At 47.3% G+C, this 24,105-nt stretch overlaps 2 protein-coding genes and 1 pseudogene across 2 annotated transcripts; all 3 read left to right on the top strand.

The window, feature by feature from the left end:
• The first annotated feature begins 320 nt into the window (after positions 1-320).
• Positions 321-5,080, top strand: LOC123051579 (ABC transporter G family member 1-like; annotated as a pseudogene).
• A 2,186-nt stretch (positions 5,081-7,266) lies between these two features.
• LOC123048726 (phylloplanin) lies at positions 7,267-8,040 on the top strand. The gene is made up of 2 exons (XM_044471770.1): positions 7,267-7,470; positions 7,556-8,040. The coding sequence occupies exons 1-2, from the start codon at positions 7,320-7,322 to the stop codon at positions 7,825-7,827; spliced, it is 423 nt and encodes a 140-aa protein (XP_044327705.1). The 5' UTR covers positions 7,267-7,319; the 3' UTR covers positions 7,828-8,040.
• Positions 8,041-12,767: 4,727 nt separating this feature from the next.
• Positions 12,768-16,004, top strand: LOC123048725 (uncharacterized). The gene is made up of 3 exons (XM_044471769.1): positions 12,768-12,839; positions 13,313-13,771; positions 15,495-16,004. The coding sequence occupies exons 1-3, from the start codon at positions 12,768-12,770 to the stop codon at positions 16,002-16,004; spliced, it is 1,041 nt and encodes a 346-aa protein (XP_044327704.1).
• The last annotated feature ends 8,101 nt before the right edge of the window (positions 16,005-24,105 follow it).

Raw genomic sequence — 24,105 nt, 5'->3', positions numbered from 1 at the left:
CGGGTTGAAAACCAGTGAAAAACAAGATAGATATGCAGTATTATTCTCAACGGAACTTTCGTTCGTTAACAGCACCAATATCACCATCATATATAACTTCATTTGTCGATGCAAAAAAAATCTTCATTTTTTGATTAAATTATCTAGAACATGCGTATTATTCTAGCGGCGCTAGAAAGGAAAAATATCTGGTTGTTAACAAGACACATCTCATGCAATATGACTAGCTACCTAACAGGCCAGAATATTCAACTAAACATCCCCACAAGTTCGGACGACCTATATAAAGGGCTGGTAGACACACTGAAACCCCTAACACACACAAAACACAGAGAGAATATACATGGCAGCGTCACCGCTGCCGAGATGGGCTCCGACGCCGAGCCCTACCAAGCCACTCCGGTCGACGACGTCGTCGAGCACCGCCATGGTTTCATGGCGCGGATGGTCGACGTGGCCGTCCAGCCCCATCTTCTTCCCGCGTTGTCTCTCCGACTCCGAGCCGCCGGCTAGTGGGGTGGTAGACAATGTAGAGCCCGGTACTACGGAGGTATTTCTCACATGGAAAGACCTTTCGGTGACGGCCATGAACGGGAGAAAGGGTCGTGCTGTGATCCTTGATAAGCTTAGCGGCTACGCGCGCCCTGGCGAAGTACTGGCTCTCATGGGTCCTTCGGGCTGTGGCAAAACTACTCTACTTGATACCTTAGCTGGTATGGCTTTCCTACCCTACAAAATAAGCTAGTAACTTGACATGTTCATCTTCGGGAAACTTATACTCAACTTTTTGCTCAAAGGAAAGCTTTACTTTCTTCAACCCTGTCTAGAAATGCATAACTATGTTATCTCAAAAGGAGTACATGTACATCATTGCCGATACTGTATCTGCCCGCCCATTATTGAGAAAAGGACCCAATTCGTAATTGAAGTACACTTGCTAGGGAAATGAAAAAAAGATACCGTTGAAAATAATATTTGTATTATCTTCCAGTCTCCACATCTAGATGATACTAGGTAACCATAATGTAAAGTGCTCGGAAAAATTACATATGATAGGAGATATGTTGGTTATCTGCTAATTTGTTGCAGTCATGGTCTTGGGGTATTTATACTCTTGCAGTTTGTGATATTGCTTAGAAAACATGTCCGGAGACCAAGACGATAAAAGAAATACATCAGAAGATTATTTAACCTTCAGTTCTAAATCTAAAGTTTGCACACAAGTTTGGGTATACTCTCCTTGTTTACATTTACGTTTTGGTCATAACATGTATGCTTAAACAGGACGACTTGGACCCAACATGAAAGAGAGTGGAGAGATCATGATCAACGGTTGCCGACAGAAAATTGCATCCAGAACCTCCGTAAGTTGCACATGCTCATGCGAATGCTCTCAATCGGCTAGCTACCTATTAAAACTGAACCAAATCACAGCCCTCTCATGACTTACACGTTTCTGGCCGTCCGTTCACATGATACGGCCGATCTCAAGTGACATGACCGATGGCTATTAAAGGTTGTCGTACTGAAATCTACTTACCAGAAAATGGCATACGTGTAGCAATGCTCCTACAATATTGATAGAGATGTAATTAAGCCTCGACGTTTGCGTGTAACTACCTAATAATAAGTTCCGACCGATCGCTTGCATGCACTAAAGGCGTATGTGACCCAAGAAGACGTGCTGATGGTGACGCTGACGGTGGCGGAGGCGGTGCACTACTCGGCGGAGCTTCAGCTGCCGGACTCCTTGACGCCGGCTGAGAAGCGCTCGTGGGCCGACGATGTTATCAAGCAGATGGGGCTCGCCGCGGTGGCCGGAACCCGGATCGGCGGGCCCGTTTCCAAGGGCATCAGCGGTGGCCAGCGGAAGCGAGTGAGTATCTGCATTGAGCTGCTGGCGTCACCGGCGCTCATCTTCCTCGACGAGCCGACCAGCGGGCTTGACAGCGCCGCGTCGTACCACGTCATGAGCCGCATCGTCGGGATAGCCAAAAGGAATGGGACGACGGTCGTCGCAGCCATCCACCAGCCAAGCACAGAGGTGTTCGAGCTCTTCCATGGTCTCTGCCTGCTAGCCAACGGAAAGACGGTTTATTTCGGGCCAGCTTCCAAAGCAATGGAGGTACGGATACGTTTTAGTGTTAGTATTACATAGAAAAACATCTAGTGCAATATTTTGGCCTGAACTGCAACACAACCAATGTTCTGAAATGTGCCAACTCAGCGATGGGCACATGGGTCACTGTTTACATATGCACATGGGTCACTGTTTTAGAAAGTTCAAAGATGCATTTCAAACTTTTGATACTGTCCAATAAATACGTATTAAAAGTTTCATGGACCACTTGCAAAGTTTGGTATCTTTGTTCTGTTAAATTCATAGTTGTTACAGCAGTTCCATAATGTCGATAAAAATGCACAAACTCTCACTCCAATATGCACCTTTAACCTGGGAAAAGCCCCACCCAATCAGTTTCCCGAACAAATTCTCTACACTAGTAGGTCAAGGCAGTTGAAGGCCACATGGATGGTGAACCAAAGAAGGGCGGCAAACGAGCATGAAATAAAAAGATGGTGATTTATTTACCCTTGATCATATAAACAACATTTTTTACTCCCTTGTCACTTAGATTTGTCAAATTATCCTTCCTTAGGATTACCCCTCGATGAACACACCATGGGTACTTATTTATCTTGAGCGGAACCTTAGTTTTCAAACTGACAGGCCTGGTATTTATATGATCCTAATACATAGATTTAATAGAGAATACCCAAGAAGAATGCAACCGCCCTCGGAAGGAATCAGATTTATTAGTTAAGTTGATCCAACATACTAAATCGAGCCTTGATATCCACTTATCCTCGATCAAAGCACATCGAAACTGAATGTTCAACGGATTTGCCCTAATACTATATTAACAGAAACATCTTTCCATTGCAAAATATTGTAGAAGGTGAGGTACGGTAAAGCCAATGGTGTAGCTTCCCGATGCCTCAATATCCTTAGGCGCCAGGTCCTCGCATATATACTGAATGTCATGTATAGACGAACCATTAGGATCGACATCTTTAGTGGGAATGACATCCCACCATGCTTACTATGTGTAGGATTCCAAAATATGTAAAACCTGCTCACACAAGTCTTACAAATCACACATCTTTCTCAATTTTAGAGATTCATGCAATTATTAGTTTTTTGTTTGCTAGAACATTCACTATGTTTACAAGGTAGAAAATCATTTGACGTCAGCGACATAAAAGTTCTAAATATTTCTAAACTTTGCATCTTAAGAACTTTTTACATAAAGTTTGTTGACTAATGTAAACACCGATTTTTTATAACCATTACATTTTCCTAGCAAAACGTATTTGTTATTGTAAGCTATTTATTTTTGTCATGAAAATTAATATCTAGATTGTGTACAAAAACAGCAATTCTCATTTGGGTAACTTGTACTTCTTCGATGCTAATGGCTTCCCATGCCCATTGAGGATGAATCCTTCGGGTCACTTCTTAAGGATGATAAACATAGACTTTGAGGTACGAAATTGATCTCTCGAGGTTTTTTATACTTTGAAATTTTAGCTCCAATGAAATTCAAAGGCATATACAACATATTTTCATAGGAATTTGAGGAAGAATCTACCGTTAATGCGCCGCATGCTGCGAAAGTAATCCAGACTTTGGTTGGTTCTTCTGGGACTGTTGCTATCTTAGACACTGAAATGGAAGCAAGGCAAAGAAATCATGTTTCTTCATTATCTAGACTAAGATGACGCATTAGGTTGAGTTTGAAGTAGATATGTCTCACTCATATGCTTCATGTTTCTATGGTTTATCATCCTGCAGGGAGAGTATGTAGTTCAACAAAGGCAAGCTACATTCTTGACCAAATTAGTTGTCCTAACCAAAAGATCAATGATAAACATGCACAGAGACATAGGCTATTATTGGTTGCGCTTTGGTATCTACATGGCACTTTTTCTAACCATTGGGAAAATTTTCTTCAATGTTGGTCACAATTATTCATCAATCCAAGTAAGTCGTTGATTTCTAATCTATATGATGAAGCGACAAAAACAACAACTAGTAACAGAATACCACTTTATATTTCTTGACCCTTTAAGGCACGAGCATCCATGCTTATGTACACATCCACCTTCATGACAATGATGGCAATCGGAGCTTTTCCATCATTTGTCGAGGATATGAAGGTGGGGAATATTATCCTTTCTTACACAAATCTACTTTGTGTTTGTGATTTTGGGTTACATGATCGTTTGTAAAATGTAGATATTTGAGAAAGAAAGGAGGAGTGGACACTAGGAGTCACTGAATTTGTCATAGCCAACACACTTTCATCAACTGTATACTTGGGCCTCATATGCGTGCTACCGGCTATAATTGCTTATTACCTAACTGGGCTTCAAAGAGGAATAGGACACTTCTTCTTCTTTGTCGCAACACTATGGGCTTGCACAATGTTGGTTCAAGGTTTGATGATGATTGTAGCAGCCATCGTACCTGATTTTCTCCTGGGTATAATCACAGGATCTGGAGTACAAGGGTTGCTAATGCTAAACGCCGGTTTCTTTAGGCTTCCAAATGACCTCCCAAAACCAATATGGAAGTACCCAACTTACTACATATCCTACCACAAATATACAACTCAAGGACTGTACAAAAATGAATTCTTGGGATTGGTGTTCCCAAATTTAGCTGGTGTCGATGGAGTCATCACCGGTCAATATATCCTGAAGAACAACTTTCAAGTGGAGTTAGGCTACTCAAAGTGGGTTGATCTTGCGATATTACTTGGAATGGTCATTATCTACAGAGTAATTTTCCTGGTTATTATAAAGGTTGTCGATGCGGCAAAACCCATGATAAAATCCTTCATAGTAAAAGTGTAACTATTACTATATGTATGTAGTTTTATATAAGATAACAAGACATGTTTTATTTGTATCATATATGTATGTAGTTTGCATAGATAAAAGCATAGATATTGAGATGGTTGTATTCCTTATATGTTTATTTTCTCTTGAATAAATCACCACTATATTCATTAGTCGAGGGTATTTCCCAAGGTAGCTAGCAACAATATCAAATTTGTCTAGGAGTGGCATATTTTAGATGTGAAAGAAGCTAGCTTAGGAGGACGTGTTATCCCCAGCCGACCAGGGTTCAAGTCCTGGTGCTCGCATTTTTCTGGACTTATTTCAGGATTTCCGGTGATGAACGTTCAGTGGGAGGAGATGTTTCCATCGACTACAAGGTGCTTATGGTGACTTCGTAAAATCTCAATATGATATGCCGGACCAGTCTTGTGCTCATAGTGGTATGGGATGTGTGTGTGTTCATAGGGGTGAATGTATGTGTATATATGAGCGCTTGCGTGTGAAAAAATTACTAAACCCACAAAAAATGGATAATACTACTGCGTTCCAGACCCAAGTGCAGCAGGCCAAAATGCAGATATTATGCCGTGCTTCGGTGTCTCGGGAGGCATTATGGTTGGCCCATATATGGAGGCTGATTGGCCTAAAAAAAGCTAGGTAGCGCTTGCCTAAAACCGGGCAACCCTAATTGATGCCTGAATGGTGGATTCTATCCTAGATGGGTGAATTTTGAGATTTTACTAGTGTTCTCATTCTTTACCTAAATCTAGGCCATTTTTAGACATACCTCGGATGTGCCTAGCTTTGTGCCTGAAACCTGGCTAGTGCCTCAACAACTTGTGTGCTTGGTTGGGCCATCCTTGCTGTTAGAAATAAATGAGCTAGGCTCATTAATAATTGAAATCTCAAATTGAGGAGGCCATGAACAACTTTTTTGACCTACAAAAGAAGAAGCTCCCGTTCGATAAAGGAAATGCCTGGTCAAGAGCCAAAGGAAGTGGAGGTGAAGCAAAAGGAGTTGGAGCCCGCGCTAATCTCTAAGGAAGTGAAGATCATCAGGACTGACACAAGCAAGATGGCCCCAAAAAAGAAGACTTGGTTTGGGAGGAAGCAAAAGTTCATGATGGACCAAGATGTATGATCATCTCTTATTTGCTTGTTTTTCATGAACTATGGCCGAGATGCATGAACTATGCCCATGGCACTTGTGGGGCTCCGGTGGGTCTTTTCGTTCAATGTTGTATGCTGGCATGGTATATGGTACTATGCAAACAAATGCTAGATGACTTGCTATGTTTGATGATGAAATATGTTTACTGAAGAAAAGAAAAACGGCCGAGCGGATCAAATGGGTCGGCCAGATGGGCGCGGACAAGGCGCGGACGACGCCCCTATTGTCCACCAAACCAGATAAAAAGCGGATAAAGTCCGCATCGGTCGGCCAGTTAGAGTTGGTCTCCAACCAATGTGGATGCTCTAAGCCCTTTACAACACAAGGTGCTTATGAGAGGTGTTTAGAAAAATAAACCAGTTTTTTTATAAGCACCAATGCTTATTGGTAGAGGAGAGACAAAATAATCAGGCAGCCCTCTTGTGCAGAGCTAAGCACTGAAGCATCTTGCATTGTACAATGCCTAAGCAAACTCGATCTTTTGTTCACGGTCCAGTTTTAGTTGTGTCAGACGGTTGCACCTATGTAACTATGTGCTACGTACATCTATACTAATCTACAGGACATATGTAGTCCAGCTACTCCTAGTCACGAGCGGAGTAACGCGCAAAGCGCCAGTGGAGAGGACACTCGTCTCTGGCCTGCCTTACTGTTCACTCGCAAGTGGGAATAAACAGGCACGCAACCATAAGCTCGATCAGCTCACTCTCAGCAGCTGCCAGCTACTGACCCTTTTTGTTAACGCGCTAGGCGGCAAAAGCGCACCACGAGAGCTCGTCGAACATGTCGAACATGGCGGGATAAACAATTGCCGACATGGCACGCCGATCGGTTTATCGATACATCATTTCCGTTTCTTTTGCACATCACTAAGCCCGGCATTAAAGCTTGTTTTTGGACGCACTAACGACCATGGAGGTCTGTTTCAGAGGGGGGAAAAGCGCGCGTAATGATTTTACCCCGCCAGAAAAGCGTAAAGGTTCTTCGTGGATCATAAGGCGATCTTTGTAACACTACTCCGGCTAGAAGTTTCTCAGTGACAGAAGATTTTCATGACTGGATAAGACTAATTAAAGCGAGGTTATTGAGCTGATCCAGATTAAGTTTAACTCTGGTTAAAATTAAGAGGACGCTGGTAGTACAGTGGTGCGTCCACTTTCTGAGTGAGTATATAAATAGGTTGTCCTACTCCTAGTTCAAAGCAAGAAGCCAGACGAATCAAAGCTCCGACGCGCCCCGACAAATGGCATCTAAGGTGGTTCTCCTCCTCGTGGCCGCGCTGGCGTGCGTGCTCGGCGGCGCCGAGGCGAAGCTCGGCAGGCTGGTCGTCAGCGGCGTCGTGCCGTGCAAAACCGGCAGCCTCATCGACATCGCCACCTCCCCCGTGTTCCCGAGTACGTACGCGCATGCCTCGCAAATCCTGGCGACACACACGCACACACACACATACGGCTAATGGATCTGTTCTGTGCTATGCAGACGCGGAGGTGGAGCTGCGGTGCGCGGGGCAGGTGGTGGCCGGCGCGACGACGAACACCAACGGGTCCTTCACGATGGAGGCGGACCTGACGAGCGCGCTGGCGGCGTTCATCGGCCGGTGCTCGCTGGTGGTGGACACGCCGCTCATCAAGTGCGACGCCCAGCTGCCGCCGGCGGGGAAGCTCGTGTCCTACCTGCAGGGCCCGCTCACCAGGCTGCTCGGCGGCATCTTCCACCTCTTCCCCGCCGGCTTCTCCTTCCACGGCCGGTGAAAATAGCTCACCGCCTCGTCGGTCCAACCATCTCAGCATACTGAGATCTTGTTAATCACCTCTGTCTTGTCTATCTTTAGTTTGGATTGAAATGAAGTGTATGGCAAGTTGCAGGAGCTGCAAACGCTTGACGCAAGTGTTGTTGTAAGTTGGCTAAGTAGAGCAACCGGATGGATAATCGTTTCTCGAATACGCACAAGCGTGCGTATCATATATTCTGGCTGGATAATCGTATTTCGTAAATCTGCGTGCTAAAGTTTCAGTGAAGATCATGTAAGCAAGCCGGTATTGACCCGGTATTGCTACATGATCGCACAATGTCAGTGTCTTCCAAAGTGTGACGATCCTCTCGAGTATAAAGCACGTCTAATGATGACGCTTGTCCCTCCCCTTGCTTGCATAACAATCCTCTAATGTGAGTCTTACAGATTCTTTCGTTAGTGGTGTATAAACAACATGTATAATGACCTTCATAAGACCTGTGACAGCTTTTTTTCGTGAATGAGATTTGAAGGTGCGCAAGTGGTCCGAAAGTGCAGGATAAAGGCCAACAAAGTGAGATGCCACTCTGAACTCTTCAGTGTGCCGTCCATGCCTAACTTTAGTTCTGATTTTCATCATCTCATCTCCACTGGCTTGACCAATACATCCACGGATATCCGCGGCAAAATGGAAATGTAACATTTGCAAGGGTACCCAATCTTCAAATATAAAATAAGGTGACTAAGGGCAACTCCAAAGTGCGGACATGTTTGGCCAGTGGTCCCCAAATTTGTTCAGACCGGTCCTGACGTCCGGAATCCCACAAGTCGATACCAAACTGGGGGAGGTCTAGGGGTCCAGATGTCTGCCACGTCGGACTTATTGTTTACAAGCGAAACCCACACTTTTTTGTTGCCTCTGCCCCTATCGACCCCCCCCCCCTCTCATTCCGGCCCATCGTCGTCCACCGACCACCGCCGTGATGGAGCCGTCGGAGGAGTCGATAACAATATTCATCGCCCCGTCGGACCCGGAGGCGGCCGCCTGGAAGGTTCAGTCCATGGAACGCAACGCCTAGCACGTCAAGGCAAGGAAGAAAGCGGAGGATGCGGCGGCGGCAGTCAATGAGGAGCTCCTAAGACAAAGCACAAGGGCAGGACGGTGTCGCCCGGTCTGTCGTAGACCCGGCCCTCTCAGTTGAAGGCGCCCTACTACTATGCCACCCAGCAGCTCGGACCACCCGATAGGCAGCAGTCCGCATCCTCCTCCACTTTTGGCTATCGAGTGTTTTTCACCGTTGAACTCAACACCGACTACGTCTTCACAGAGTCGCAGGCGCTTGTCGGGTCACGAATACGGATTGCGAAGCACTCGTCCGTCGTGTCTGGTCACTGTTTGCCAAAATGTCTCAACCAAGCACGATGGTGGCAAATGAGCCTTCTTCCCGTTCTTCTGCTTCATTGCATCTGCATCACATCAACCTTACGGTGATACACAACAAATGTTCTTCATCTGTCTGCACAGTTCCGCCTCTCGAGGTGGCATGTTCTTGCGGTTTTCATGCCTTGATGCTACGGATATTCAACAAATCATTCAATTTGTGCCATGGTTGTCATCTGTCGACTGTTGCGATGGAGGAGCAACAAAGTTTAAGGTTTCGGCTTTGGCAATGGAACTGTGGAACTTTAGTTCTTTTTTTCTATTTCTTCAAACAACTGTCCACGATTGTATCCATATCGTATCATAAACACTTGATAGATAACACACATGATTTCAAGTACAGTAAAAGAATCTTTTGTAAGTTCACTTTCTTTTGAAGAGAGAGGGGCCTTTTCTTAGGGGTTGTTCTTTTGAGGACTCTAAGAGAAGGTTTTGTTTTAAGATGTGGCCCACTCCGGCCCAAGAGGGCAGCACTAGCATTCCTGCACACCGGTAAAAGTATCATTCGCACCAACATAATAAATGCAACAAGAAAAACAAGGCAATGTTTATTATTGATAGCATACAATGATGATGGAGTATCAGGAACAACACTCTTGGTTGGTATGGGAGTTTTAGAAATAATCACACTAGTGATATCAGGAGAAAAGTCGCATGTCGCTTCCACTTCCATTATTCATTGATCCCTAAGTCCCTGACACCATACAAGGAGCAACACGCCAGTAAATACCACTTTGCACCAACGTAATAAACGCAACAAGAAAAACAAGACATTGTTTATTATTGACATCGTACCGCGGCAATGGAGTTGGAGTTTTTAAAATGGAAATCTCATCAGATTTAGCATAGGAAACCTCATTTGCACTTGCAACTTCCTCTCTTGGTTCAGATAGGTTCCTGGCAGCACACCACAAAATTACACTTCGGATTCAAGAATATAAATTCAATACAAAATACAAAATAATATTAGTACTCAGATCATACTTTGTATGCGCGTTTATCATGGCAATACGAAAATGTTTAATCGAATCATAGTCGATAGCAGATTCAAAAGGGAAGGTGTCATGAATAATGAACAGAAGTTCCAGCAAACGGCGCCGGATTTCTTCAGAAAGGTCAGACATGTCATCATTTTCTGCACTGGGCTCATCAGCCAGCAACTTACATGCAAAAGAATACTCCTCTGCCAGGCCCTTCAAAACATCATTACACAATTGGTGATGAGAAGCTTATATATGGCCATGTTGAAGCATGAATACTGGAAATTAGGCAAACCACACGGTTTGGGCAGAGGCATGAACATACCAGCATGGCAGCAGAGATCTGCTTAGAATGAGGCCCTCTGTAGTGGATCAGGACCATTAAGGCAACGTGCCGGACCTTACCGCCAACATAAAAATCATCAACATTCAGGTCGGACATTCCCATTATCTTGAACCTGCCCTCCTCTGTGATACACTTGAATACAACAATCGATTTTCAAGCGGTGTCAAAAAAGTACGTGGTGAATAAGCGATTAATACTAGAAATGGCATGCGTTGACAATATTTGTATTTTGCAGAGCGTACCCTAAAGCAAGCAGCTGGAAGAATGGAGCCAGCTGGAATAGCAAGTGTACCATCTGCCATGCTGAAGGCAAGTGCTTGGTCCATGATCTTTTGGCTCTGCTCAGCATAAGGCTCAGCCATTCGACCATGGCAAGCAATTTGAGCAATTAACTCTGTCTCTGTCTCCATACACTTGATACCAAGTAGCGGTGTGAACAAGTAAATTAGAAGAGCACTCATCAATAAAATATCACAATTCAGATTAGTAGAGGCCGGAGGGAGTAACTTACCTCTTTAGCTGCTGCGGCAATGAGCCTTTTAGAATCATCGCGCAAAAACAGCGTTTTCATTTCGGCAATAATACTGCTCAAGGTAACCAAAGTAGTCTTCGAAAAGAAGAGAACCGCTCGTCCACGGCAACAGCCTGTCCCAGCCCCATGTGGCGCTCACAATATCTTATCACAAAAGAAAAATACTAGCTAGGTCAGATGGTGAAATCCAATAGTAACATGATAAAGATATAACAGAAACAGAAAATCACAGCATCGCATGAATACGTCATCGACAGGTCTAAAATTCCTAACATAGATCGATACCAAGGCTCAATCTTAAACCGAAGATATAAATTCCTCATATATACCATTGTAGAGAATGACTTCCATCGAAGGCAGTTTCGGGACATCGTCGTTTCTCTGAGCTTAAAAATCCTCTCCACAGATTCATGGGATGCAGACGGCAAGACGAATCCGTAGCAGACCTTTCCAAACAGGGCAAAATCCATGGTCCTCTTGGGATCAAAAGACTTGTCCCTCCACGTTGGATCCATGCCCGCCATTCCTCTCTCAAGAGCCATCCGATTTGGGTATAGGGGAGAATCCAATAACCTCGGAGTCAGACCAGAATACTTCCGATCTAGTACAATAGAGTCCATCTTCCTCTCGGAATCCATCGTCTTCTCAGAATCTTCGGTAACCGTAGGACGGACGGCGGGATGGGGTGTGGGTTAGAACTTAGAAGAGGCGGCGGCGAGGCTTGAGGGAACGAGGAGTCTAGGGCTTTGCTTTTGAAAAGGGAAAGTAGTAGCTGCACCCACTTTCGGTGCATCCACGGTGCACCCACGCAAGAAAACATATCAAAACATTTAGAAAAAATCTGAAACTTCATGGAAATGATCATCAACAAATGTTGTGAGGGCTTGCAAAGTTTGGTGGTCAAATAACATTCGAGAAGCGCTCTACAAAAAAGACAAAATTGTAAAATCTGCTCAAACAGTGCACGTACATTTTGACTAATTTCCAGTGATTTTGTCTTTTTTGTAGAAAGCTCCTCGAATGTTATTTGACCATCAAATTTTGCAAGCCCCCATAACATTTGTTGATGATCATTTTCACGAAGTTTCAGATTTTTTCGAAATGTTTTGATATGTTTTCTTGCGTGGGTGCACCGAGAGTAGGTGTACAAGAACCACTCTCGTTTGAAAACTCTCTGCTCGACCCGTGAATATATGATCTGTTTTTTCTTAACGAAATAAAATAAATATTTGCGTTTTTTTTTCAAAAGGTCTGCGTTTTTAGAGTTGTGCTGGCCGCCGGCCAGCAGGCGCGAAGGTGAGGCCTCTCTTCGTTTGGCTTCTGCGTGCCCTCTCTCTCCCTCTCCTCGCGCTGACGGCAGGGTCTGATCATGAGCCGGGCTATCCAGGACAGCTGATTTCCAGGATCCCTTGTTTAGGAGTATAGAACCAGAATTGTTCCGCGAGAGGTAGAGCATCCGTTTACCAGCTGCCTCTAGCGAAGACGGACGGGGCAGTTGATTTGCAAGGCCGTGACTGTGAGACCATCCCGATCCTTTTTACAGGCTTCAATCTCCTCCACCAGCACTCGGTTTCATCTCAGAGAGAGAGAGAGAGAGAAGTGGGCGATTCTCTGCTTCTCTTCTCTGAACTAATACAGACGAGCGCTCCAAAAACAAAGGATGAGCCCGTTGTTCAGGGCCTCCTGGACCCAGAGGGTGTTATCCATGGAGTCAGATAATGTGCGCCGCCATGTAAGTTCTTCTTGGCCAGCTTCTCCTTTTGATTTGCTAGCCTCTCCGCCTTCAACCTACTGTTCAGCTTCAGGCTACCCAATATATGTATTGAAATTATAAATAAAAATGATACTATTACACACCACAGGAATGCAATGCAATGTTACGTTTACTTTCTCGCCCAGTTTGGCAACACATTTTTTTCCAAAACCATAGTAATCTAAAACCTCGGCGTAAAAATGCCTAGGCAATGAATACTTCATCAGTTTCTAAAAACCACCGTTCTTCTCACTTTGGTTCAGAAAGAAGAGGTTGAGATCTCTTTCTCAAATACTAAAAAGAACACGGTGTTAGGGATACTATGATTTGTAAAACGGTGGTATATTTGTTGATGTCAAAAGTCAAAACACATCAAACTTTCTAAAACCGTGTTTTGTTTAAAGCACATTGATTTGACTGTATCCATGGATGATATATTTTTCTTGTTGCAAAAATGTGTGGAAGATAGGCTCAGCGCGCTGACCGGCGACATCTTAATCTCTATCTTGGTAAGAGTCGACATTGCGACGGCAGCAAAAAGTAGCGTTTTATCAACGCGGTGGAGAAACTTGCCGTGGTTACTTCCTGCTCTCAAATTCCATGCCATGGACTTCCTTAGTGCCCCATGTGCAGGGGCCACACGACACATCGATCAAGCAATGGCGTCTCTAACAAGAGCTACGAGCAACCTCTTGGCTCAGTCCCGCAGGGAACACACCGTCAGAAAGCTATGCCTTGGGTTCTATCTCATGGAAAACTACACGCGTGACATCGGCCTGCTAGTCAGCAACGCCATTGACAACGAGATGGTACAAGATTTGCAGCTCGCCATTTTAACCGATAAAGAGCCCAAGGACACCGAACATGAGGTTATGGTGCAGCAAGCTCAGGATATGGATGGATTTTTCAGTGCATTTTTTTTTTAGAAAAGGAGGATGACCCCCGGCCTCTGCATCTGGGAGATGCATACGGCCACTTTATTAATTATTCTCGAGGACCTTACAAAGTATTACAAACAATATACCTGAATCCACCATTTTGGCAATATATGCCGCTACTCTTATCCATATGATGAAGGGATGCTAGCTGGGCCACATACCCAAACCACTCACCTAAACCTAACATCAAAAGCCGGAAGCCCCAGCCGAGCCACATACCGGGTCTGGGGCACAATCCGGTCAGACGCACTCTTGTGCCGTCGCCGCCATCTTCCACCGGTCCGTCTTCAGATTATATTGAGTCTTCTACCTTGTGAAGGCCACTTTTGCCATCGACGTCACCATGACGCCAGACAGCTACCTCCTCCTGCGCGAGTCCATCTCCGCGCATCGGACGCCGAGCCTCCACAGCACCATGCCGCCGATCTCCGCCGCCATCAATGAGTGAGATGAAGTACCGCTCCACCACGGCAAGTACAAGGTGAGGAAGGGCAAGGTCGCCGTCGGAGACACGGCCGGAAGATAAGCACCGCAGTCACGAGACATGCCCGGAGCTGCGACGCGGTAGATCGGACGGGCCGCCACCAGGACAGGCAAGCTCGCCATGCACGCCCAGCATCCCCATGCCCAAGTCGGCGCCTTCAAGAAGGTGACGACGCTGTGGCGCCACCGCCGCTTAACCACCAGGGCTAGGGTTTTCACCCGGGCGCAGGGGAAGGGGGGAGGCAAGGGAGGTTTAGCCTCGGCGCCGCCACCAAGGAGGGAATGGCGTCCGGGACGCCATCGACGCCGTGACCGCCACCGGCGGCCAAGGGTTTCCCACGGCCAAGCACCCTGCAGCCACCTCCGAACCAGCCACAACGTCAGCAGGCGCGTGCACGCCGGAGGTCATGCATCACAAGCGGACCAGATCGCCTCCGAACTGACGAGGGGAGCCCGGGGCCTCCCCGCGCCATGACCAGCGCCCACCGGGACCTCGCTGCCCGCGCAGCCGAGGAGATCCGGCCTACCTCACCGACGAGCACTCCCCGCCGCCGGAGGAGCGCCGTCCGCACCAGCGAGGCCGCCGCCTCAGATCCAATCTCCTCCGCGAAGAACGCCGCGCCGCCACCGGCCCGCGCGCTCCACGCCGCCACCGGCCAGCAGGCCGCGCCGCCCCGCACCTAGCGCGCGCCACGACGCGCCGGCCGCCGAGCCGCCGCCGCCCGAAGCGAACGGCGCGCGCGGAGGAGCGACGCACCGCCGCCGCCACACGAGCCCCCAACTCGAAGACGAGCCGCTCCGGCGCGCCAGAGCCCCGCCGCCGCCGGATCCGCGCGGGGCTTTGCCCGGCAGAGGCTGTTGGGCGGCGGCGGGGGGAGGGAAGCCGGGGTGCGGCCGCTGCGCTTGCGAGATGCGCCGCCGCCCGAGTCGCCCTGGGGAGGACGACGCGGCGGCGGGGCTCTGGCGCGCCGGAGCGGCTCGTCTTCGAGTTGGGGGCTCGTGTGGCGGCGGCGGTGCGTCGCTCCTCCGCGCGCGCCGTTCGCTTCGGGCGCGGCGGCGGCTCGGCGGCCGGCGCGTCGTGACGCGCGCTAGGTGCGGGGCGGCGCGGCCTGCTGGCCGGTGGTGGCGGCAGGGTGCTTGGCCGGGGGAAACCCTTGGCCGCCGGTGGCGGTCACGGCCTGCTGGACGGCGCTAGGTGCGGGGCGCGCTCTAGATTTTCAGTGCATACCCTAGCGTTCTTCGTTGCCTCACAAGGCTCCATCTACAAAATGTTCGCTTGGCCGAACGGGACATGAATCACCTTCTGTTCGACTGCTGCAAGCAACTGCTGCACCTTCGTCTGGACCACTGTGACACCGGGGACTGTTCTGTATGGAAGATCAATGCGCCACATTCGAATCTCAGAGTTCTAGAAGTCTACGTATCCAAGTTGAAAAGAGCTAAGGTGCTCTTCCTTCCAAAACTAGAGCGGGTCCGTTGGCAGGCTTGGTTGTTTTATGAGGCCCCCTTGTGTTTTGGTTCTGTCCCGTCACTCAAGGAATTATCCCTCGTCTGTGATGCAACTCTCATTCACCAAGACTTTAGTTTAAGCCAGGTTCTAGACGGTGCCACAAACATACATACTTTAACCTTAAATTTTCGAGGAGAAAAGGTAAGTTTAGCCGATAGCTGTTATATTGTGGTTTTGTGCTATTTCGTTCGTACGAACTTAATGTTGGACTAGCACTAGGATTGTTCTAGTTTTGCTGGTTCATTCCTTCACCATGTTATTTGCTTTTATTTACAATTTATAATTTCCAGGAAGCATCCCATTACTTAGCAAATGACTAACCTGGTGCACACATAACTTGCATCTATGACATACAGATGTACAATTATTCTATTTTACCTTTCTTGTGTTCATCAGATTTGGATGTAACCAGAAGGAAAATACCTACGCACTGCATTCAACAAGCTAAGAAAGCTGACTATTCATGGTGTCTTTACAAAATTTGACCTATTATGGACATTAAATCTCATCGAAGCTGCTCTATCTGTCGAGACATTTGATTTTGAGGTACTTCTACTCATTCTTTTCAACTTTTAGTTAGAATGTGTACAAGTCTATCTGACTCAAAGCACCATTGTAGTCTCTTTGGCTTTGATTAGAATCCTACCATAACCCCTTATAATTTAGGTATTGGTGGTTGAATGCAGATGTTTGAACATCCATGCCAGGAGGGTGATGAAGCAAGAATAAGATGTTTTGGTGCTCAGAGAGTGGAACCTTCATGGAAGTTGCCTGGGTTCACCAGCTGTCACAAGTGGCAATTGAAAGAGTTGTAGTTCGGTGGTTTTCGGCCCCTAGTGGAGCAACACTTTTTATTTGTAAGTACCGTGATGGGTCATGCTCCAGACTTGAAGACGGTTCTTCTGACAGACGGTCAATATCCATGTAAGGGTTGTGACACAAGAATCCCAATACCTCCTCCAGTAGGGGGCTTCTTTCCAACATAGAGGGATGCCCAAAAAGCAATGGCTAAGCAACTTAGAGAGAGGGTCCGGTCCCCGGCACAGATAATTTTCCGTGCTGATTTAACATACCCCTCGCGGGCAGCCCGGACATGTATTTATTAGCTAGGAGAGTACAAGAGATAATGATAGTTGTGATTTATTGTGAAATGTGAATTCCAGGAGTAACTCTCTTTGTATTTTTGGTATATTTTCGTCAAAACCTTGTTATAATTAATAGATGAGGCAAATCTTTGGTCTGTATTGCAAAAGGAACTTATAAAAGTTGTACAAATGTTGATTGCAAATGCAAGCTTATCCGTCATTTGTTCACACTTTTGTGCAGACTCTTTGTGTCTTGATAAAAGGCCACAAGATAAGTTGGAGACCCGTTAGAGCATCTACGATCGAACTTGGCAAATTCGGTCCCTCAAAGGCCCACGAACGCGCCCGCGGACACTGACCAGTCATGTCTCAAGTTTTCCTTCTCACAACCGGATACCTCAATTAACATACCTCAAATCCATACAAACCCATGCAACTACGTAAACGATGCATTACACACATCGTCTGGCTACTACATCAGGACATGCCATAGGACTACCAAAAATTGACATGTTTAATCTGCATGCTAGCTATTGACTAGAAGATCATCCATGACTGTCCTTGCCATTCCCGGCGCCCTTGCCGTCTATCTCGTGGAAGTAGCGGTCGAAGACGCAGTACAGATCGAGCCAGATCTGCTCATAGTCGATGTTGTCCGACCCGTGGATGTCCTCCTTCTCCTCTTTGGAGGCATTCCATCCATGGCATGGACCGCCCGATTCTGCTATCAGTCAAGGGCGCGTGTGTTTCTCCGCTGCCGCTTCTTTATAATGTGGGCCTGGATACCTTCCTTCTCTGTGGCCGCCCGCACCACCGCATCAACTGCCTCCGCCGCCGCCATGTCGGTAGCGAGGCGGGCCTCCGCCGCCCTCATGCTCTCCTTCCCAGGCGGGCACATTGGTCCCAGTAGGACTCATACTCCAGCAGACTGGTGATGGGGAAATGGAGATTGGAAGGCTCCCAAGAGGACCGCAATTATCCGGCGCAGGAGGATTCGAGCGCCCAATGCGCCATGCAATGGACTCGGGCCGGACAGATCCCGCTGTTGGTCGGGCGCTATCCTCCCGGGAAGCGGCAGAGTGCAATGCGGACGGCAATTGCCTCCTCCAAACCTCATAAGACGACACCCAAGTCAACAGATCGGTACTGGTCATCGTTGGATCCGCTGTCCACCATGCCGAAGAAGGTTGGAGATCGCCGGACGGGAGCTTGGGTGGCAGAGGAAAGTGGAGGGAGTTGGAGTGAAGTGGCTAGGGTTTGGCCCGGATAGCGGATGGAGAGGAATATATGTAGGGTCAGGTTGACCAGCGTGGGCCCAGTCCGATGTGGCGGACGCGCCCGGGCATTTTGGGTCGGATATGAGAGGTGTCGATCGGTCCGGGCATTTGAGACCCGTTTGAGGCGTCCATCTGGATCGCTTTTTTGTGGCCGATCACTGACCGGGCCGTCCGCCTGAACGTATAAGGGGGGTTGGGGCGTCCGGCTATAGATACTCTTATGTTATTACTCCCTCTGTACCTATGAGTTTGGCGTAAATTTCTCAGCGCCCACCCCAAGGAGAGCCCATGATCATAATTAGCTTCCCAACTTGGAGCCAAACGTGAAAGGATTTGTAACAACATGCAACTGCGGTAGCCTCAGGGCATCTTCAACACTAAACTTCAAATTTACTCCGTCATCTATCCGTAGATAGAGGCCAGTCCGCGGATACTGATATGCCAAAGGCCACCGTACAAAGCTGCCCGCTTATATTTCAACCCCTGTTTGAACTAATCAGTCGGAATTAATGCAAACACGCCTGATTTTATATAAACCGGCCAAAATTCATTACATTTTTGACAATTTTTAACTAAAAACTATACTGGACTAAGGTAAAACTAGTCTATAGCCGGCGCCGGCGGATATACTTTCCCTTGACTAGTCTACGGCCGGCCGCGGCGGATCTTCATTGTCTTCCGCATGTCTGGCAGCCCGCTCATCGGACTATCAAGAGCCACAAAGGTATATGCTTCAGCGCAAAGGGCGGCTCGCTTCCCCATGCTCGGCAACACCGCACATCGGAGTGCAGCCACCGCGATGTGCTTTAGCCGGAGGGAAGGAGGCGATGGTGGCCTGCGACCGGGCAAGACACCGGCTGTGTACGCCGGCATCGCCTCGATGGTGGCCTTCATGTGACCCAAGTGGCGGCGGCCTCCCATGTTCAGACGTGGTGGCCACAATTTCGTCCATCTTCGCGAAGCCGGCTTCTTTCTCTGCCGGCAAGGCACAGTTATGCGTACGTTGACTACGGATGGCGTGGTCATGGTAGGTGTCAGATCTGAGCGATCTCTATCATCTGCTCGTTTCTTGCTCGTTCTATTTTCCTCCAATAATAGTGTGTTGTTACCCGTGGCAACAAGAAGTCCTTTTTTGGAGCCCGTCCATATATGGCCGAATTATATATTCTCAAGAACAAAATAGCTAGGGCTGACAAAGCAAAAAAGAAAAGAATGTGCAGCAAGTTTTATTTCCTCCGAGCCAAACAACATCACAAAATTGGCTACTACCCTTGTACATCAAGTTCAACTAGCAAAGAAAAGAGCAGATGCATTCGTGGGTATTCTCCGCCGTGCAATCGCCTATGACGGCCTTGATGCCCGGGTACTTCCACATGAACTGCTCCACGCACAGCCCGCCGCAACGGTCCTGCTGGCAGACGCCGTCGTGCGGGACGCGGATGACGACCACGTTGCCGCACGGGTACCCTTGCACCGCCACCCCTCCGGCAGGATCCACACGAGAGACTGCCTGACACACTGAGGCATCGTGTATGTAAACAAGCACAGATTAGTTAACCAGTAGTTTGAACTAAAATCACGACAAGAATTATGAAACGGAGAGAGAGAGGGTCCAACCTAGGGAGAGTGCGAGGAGAGCACCGAGAGCAAGAGACGCAGCTCTGGTCGCCATGCTGTGTCGGCACCACTGTTACGGCGATCGATCGAGCTTAGCGATTCTTGGATCGATTTGTGGTTTCTAGTCCAGGGCTTTCTCCCGTGTTTCGCTAGCTATGGTCGGGTACGTCTGTTTGGTCATGGTATATAAATAGGAGCGGCTGACGAGGTTAAGTTACACATATGGTAAGTATTCTATTGCCGTATCTTCTCAATTATAGTACTTACTCCATTCCTAAATATGTCGTTTCAAATATAGTACTACTTACTTCATTTCTTAATATATGTCTTTTTTAGAGATTTCAATATAGACTACATACAAAGCAAATTAAGCGACTATTAAAATCTGTATATGTAGTCCCCATTAAAATCTCTAAAATGTCTTATATTTAGAAACAGAGGGATTACCTTTAATTATTCCCAATGGAATGTCTTGGTAGGATCTCTACTCTATACGGTACCGAGGAATAATTCATCAAATCTAGGTGATCTCATGCTTAGAGGACGCATTTTTGTTTTGCGAGTTACTAGATCATGATCGCGCGCGTTGCTGCCACTAGTAGAAAAATAGGCTTTCATACGCCCCCATTAGTCCCCAAAATAATCGAACCGCGACAAAAGGGGTCTTTAGTCGCGGTTCGGGAGGAGACCCGTGACCAACTATCTGGGCCCAGCGCGCTCGGTCGACAGCTGGCGGACGGGAGGGGCTTTAGTCCCGGTTGGCCTGGCCAACCGGGACTAAGGTCCCCGAAGGCCTTTAGTCGCGGTTGGCCAGGCCAACCGGGACTAAAGGCCCATCCAGCTGGCGGACGGGAGGGGCTTTAGTCCCGGTTGGCCTGGCCAACCGGGACTAAAGGTCCCCGAAGGCCTTTAGTCGCGGTTGGCCAGGCCAACCGGGACTAAAGGCCCATCCCTATATATAGGACTCAGCTCACTTCACTTCACTCAGCTCACTTCACAATTTTCAAAAGGGGGTGGTGGGTTTGCTTTTGGTTCCTCCTATGCACACAAGGTGTTCGATGAAATGCCCGAGAGCCTGAAACAAACATGATATGAAGTGTCCGAGCCACACTTGAGCTTTCTCATTTATTTTTCCTCCGCGATCGCGGTTAGCAACTTGAACCTTTCATGTGTCATTGATAAAATATGCATGTGTGTAGTTCATTGTTTAATTTGTATTATTTCTAGCTAGTTAGTTTAACAAATGCATGATGGTTAATTATATACTTTATATAATAATAATGCAGATGAATCGGCAATGGATGTACGGTCCCCGACTCTCCGGCGAGTTCACTACGGGTTTGAAAGATTTCCTCGTAGTGGCAAATGCGAACAAGCAGCAAGGTTTTATTATCTGTCCATGTGCTGTCTGTAAGAATCAGAAGGGTTACTCCTCCTCAAGAGACGTTCACATGCACCTGCTTCGGCACGGTTTCATGCCAAGCTATAATTGTTGGACCAAGCATGGAGAAAGAGGGGTTAGAATGGAAGAAGATGAAGAAGGGGATGATATCGATGACAACTATCATGATCATTTCGGTGATACTTTCATGGAGGATGATGCTGAAGGTGGGGAAGGGTTAGGTGAAGGTGAAGAAGAGGCACATGATGAGCCCGCTGATGATCTTGGTCGGACCATTGCTGATGCACGGAGACGCTGCGAAACTGACAAGGATAGGGAGAATTTGGATCGCATGTTAGAGGATCACAAAAAGTCGTTGTATCCAGGATGCGATAATAGTCTGAAAAAGCTGGGCTGCACACTGGATTTGCTAAAATGGAAGGCACAGGAAGGTGTAGGTGACTCATCATTTGAAAATTTGCTGAAAATGTTGAAGAATATGTTTCCGAAGAATAACGAGTTGCCCGCCAGTACGTACGAAGCAAAGAAGGTTGTCTGCCCTCTAGGTTTAGAGGTTCTGAAGATACATGCATGCATTAACGACTGCATCCTCTACCGCGGTGAATACGAGAATTTGAATGAATGCCCTGTATGCACTGCATTGCATTATAAGATCAGAGGCGATGACCCTGGTGACGATGTTGAGGGCGAGAAACCCAGGAAGAGGGTTCCCGCCAAGGTGATGTGGTATGCTCCTATAATACCACGGTTGAAACGTCTGTTCATGAACAAAAAGCATGCCAAGTCGTTGCGATGGCACAAAGAGGACCGTAAGTCCGACGGGGAGTTGAGACACCCCGCTGATGGAACGCAATGGAGAAAGATCGACAGAGTGTTCAAAGATTTTGCAGCTGACGCAAGGAACATAAGATTTGGTCTAAGTACTGATGGCATGAATCCTTTTGGCGAGCAGAGCTCCAGCCATAGCACCTGGCCCGTGACTCTATGCATCTACAACCTTCCTCCTTGGTTGTGCATGAAGCGGAAGTTCATTATGATGCCAATTCTCATCCAAGGCCCTAAGCAACCCGGGAACGACATCGATGTGTACCTAAGGCCATTAGTTGAAGAACTTTTACAGTTGTGGGCCAGACCTGGTGTACGTGTCTGGGATGAGCACAAAGGAGAGGAATTTGACCTACGAGCGTTGCTTTTTGTAACCATCAACGATTGGCCTGCTCTCAGTAACCTTTCGGGACAGACAAATAAGGGATACAATGCATGCACGCACTGCTTACATGAGACTGAAAGTGTACGTTTGGTTAATTGTAAGAAGAACGTGTACCTGGGTCATCGTCGATTTCTTCCCCGAAATCATAACGTAAGAAAGAAAGGCAAGCATTTCAACGGCAAGGCAGATCACCGGCCGAAGCCTGCGGAACGTACTGGTGCTGAGATATTTGATATGGTCAAGGATTTGAAAGTCATCTTTGGAAAGGGTCCTGGCGGACAATCAGTTCCGCGGGGAGTTGACGGGCACGCACCCATGTGGAAGAAGAAATCTATATTTTGGGAGCTAGAATATTGGAAAGTCCTAGATGTCCGCTCTGCAATCGACGTGATGCATGTTACGAAGAATATTTGCGTGAACCTGCTAAGCTTCTTGGGCGTGTATGGGAAGACAAATGATACAAAGGAAGCACGGCAGGACCAGCAACTTTTGAAAGACCCAGATGACCGGCATCCGGAATGGTTTCAAGGTCGTGCCAGCTACGCTCTTACCAAAGAAGAGAAGGTCATTTTTTTTGAATGCCTGAGCAGTATGAAGGTCCCGTCTGGCTTCTCGTCGAATATAAAGGGAATAATAAACATGGCGGAGAAAAAGTTCCAAAACCTGAAGTCTCACGACTGCCACGTGATTATGACGCAATTGCTTCCGATTGCTTTGAGGGGGCTCCTACCGGAAAATGTTCGAGTAGCCATTGTGAAGCTATGTGCATTCCTCAATGCAATCTCTCAGAAGGTAATCAATCCAGAAGATCTACCACGGTTACAGAACGATGTGGTCCAATGCCTTGTCAGTTTCGAGTTGGTGTTCCCACCATCCTTCTTCGATATTATGACGCACCTCCTGCTCCACCTAGTCGAAGAGATTTCCATTCTCGGTCCTGTATTTCTACACAATATGTTCCCCTTTGAGAGGTTCATGGGAGTATTAAAGAAATATGTTCGTAACCGTGCTAGGCCAGAAGGAAGCATCGTCAAGGGCTATGGAAATGAGGAGGTAATTGAGTTCTGTATTGACTATGTTCCTGACCTTAAGCCGATTGGTATTCCTCAATCGCGGCACGAGGGGAGACTAAGTGGAAAAGGCAAGATCGGAAGGAAATCCACGATATGTATGGACGGTCATTCTATGACTGAAGCACACCACACAGTTCTGCAAAATTCCAGCTTTGTGGCTCCGTACTTCGAGCAACACAAGAATATTTTATGCTCGGACAACCCGGGGAAGCTTGAATCCTGGATTAGAAAGGCCCACATGGAGACTTTCGGCAGTTGGTTGCGAAAACATTTAATGAATGACAATGATGTTGGAGATCAGCTGTACATGTTGGCCAAGAAACCATCTTCGACTATAACGATTTTCCAAGGGTACGAGATAAATGGGAATACATTTTACACCATCGCCCAAGATAAAAAGAGCACCAACCAAAACAGTGGTGTCCGCTTTGATGCAGCAACCGAGAATGGGCGAAAGGTCACATATTATGGTTACATAGAGGAGATATGGGAACTTGACTATGGACCCTCCTTTAAGGTCCCTTTGTTCCGGTGCAAATGGTTCAAGCTAACAGGAGGTGGGGTAAAGGTGGACGAGCAATACGGAATGACAATGGTGGATTTCAACAATCTTGGTTACCTTGACGAACCATTCGTCCTTGCCAAAGATG

Source organism: Triticum aestivum, chromosome 2D (genome assembly GCF_018294505.1).
Source record: "Triticum aestivum cultivar Chinese Spring chromosome 2D, IWGSC CS RefSeq v2.1, whole genome shotgun sequence".
Classification (NCBI taxonomy): domain Eukaryota; kingdom Viridiplantae; phylum Streptophyta; class Magnoliopsida; order Poales; family Poaceae; genus Triticum; species Triticum aestivum.
The sequence above is the reverse complement of the archived record's forward strand: the minus strand, read 5'-3'. Positions and strand labels throughout refer to the sequence as shown.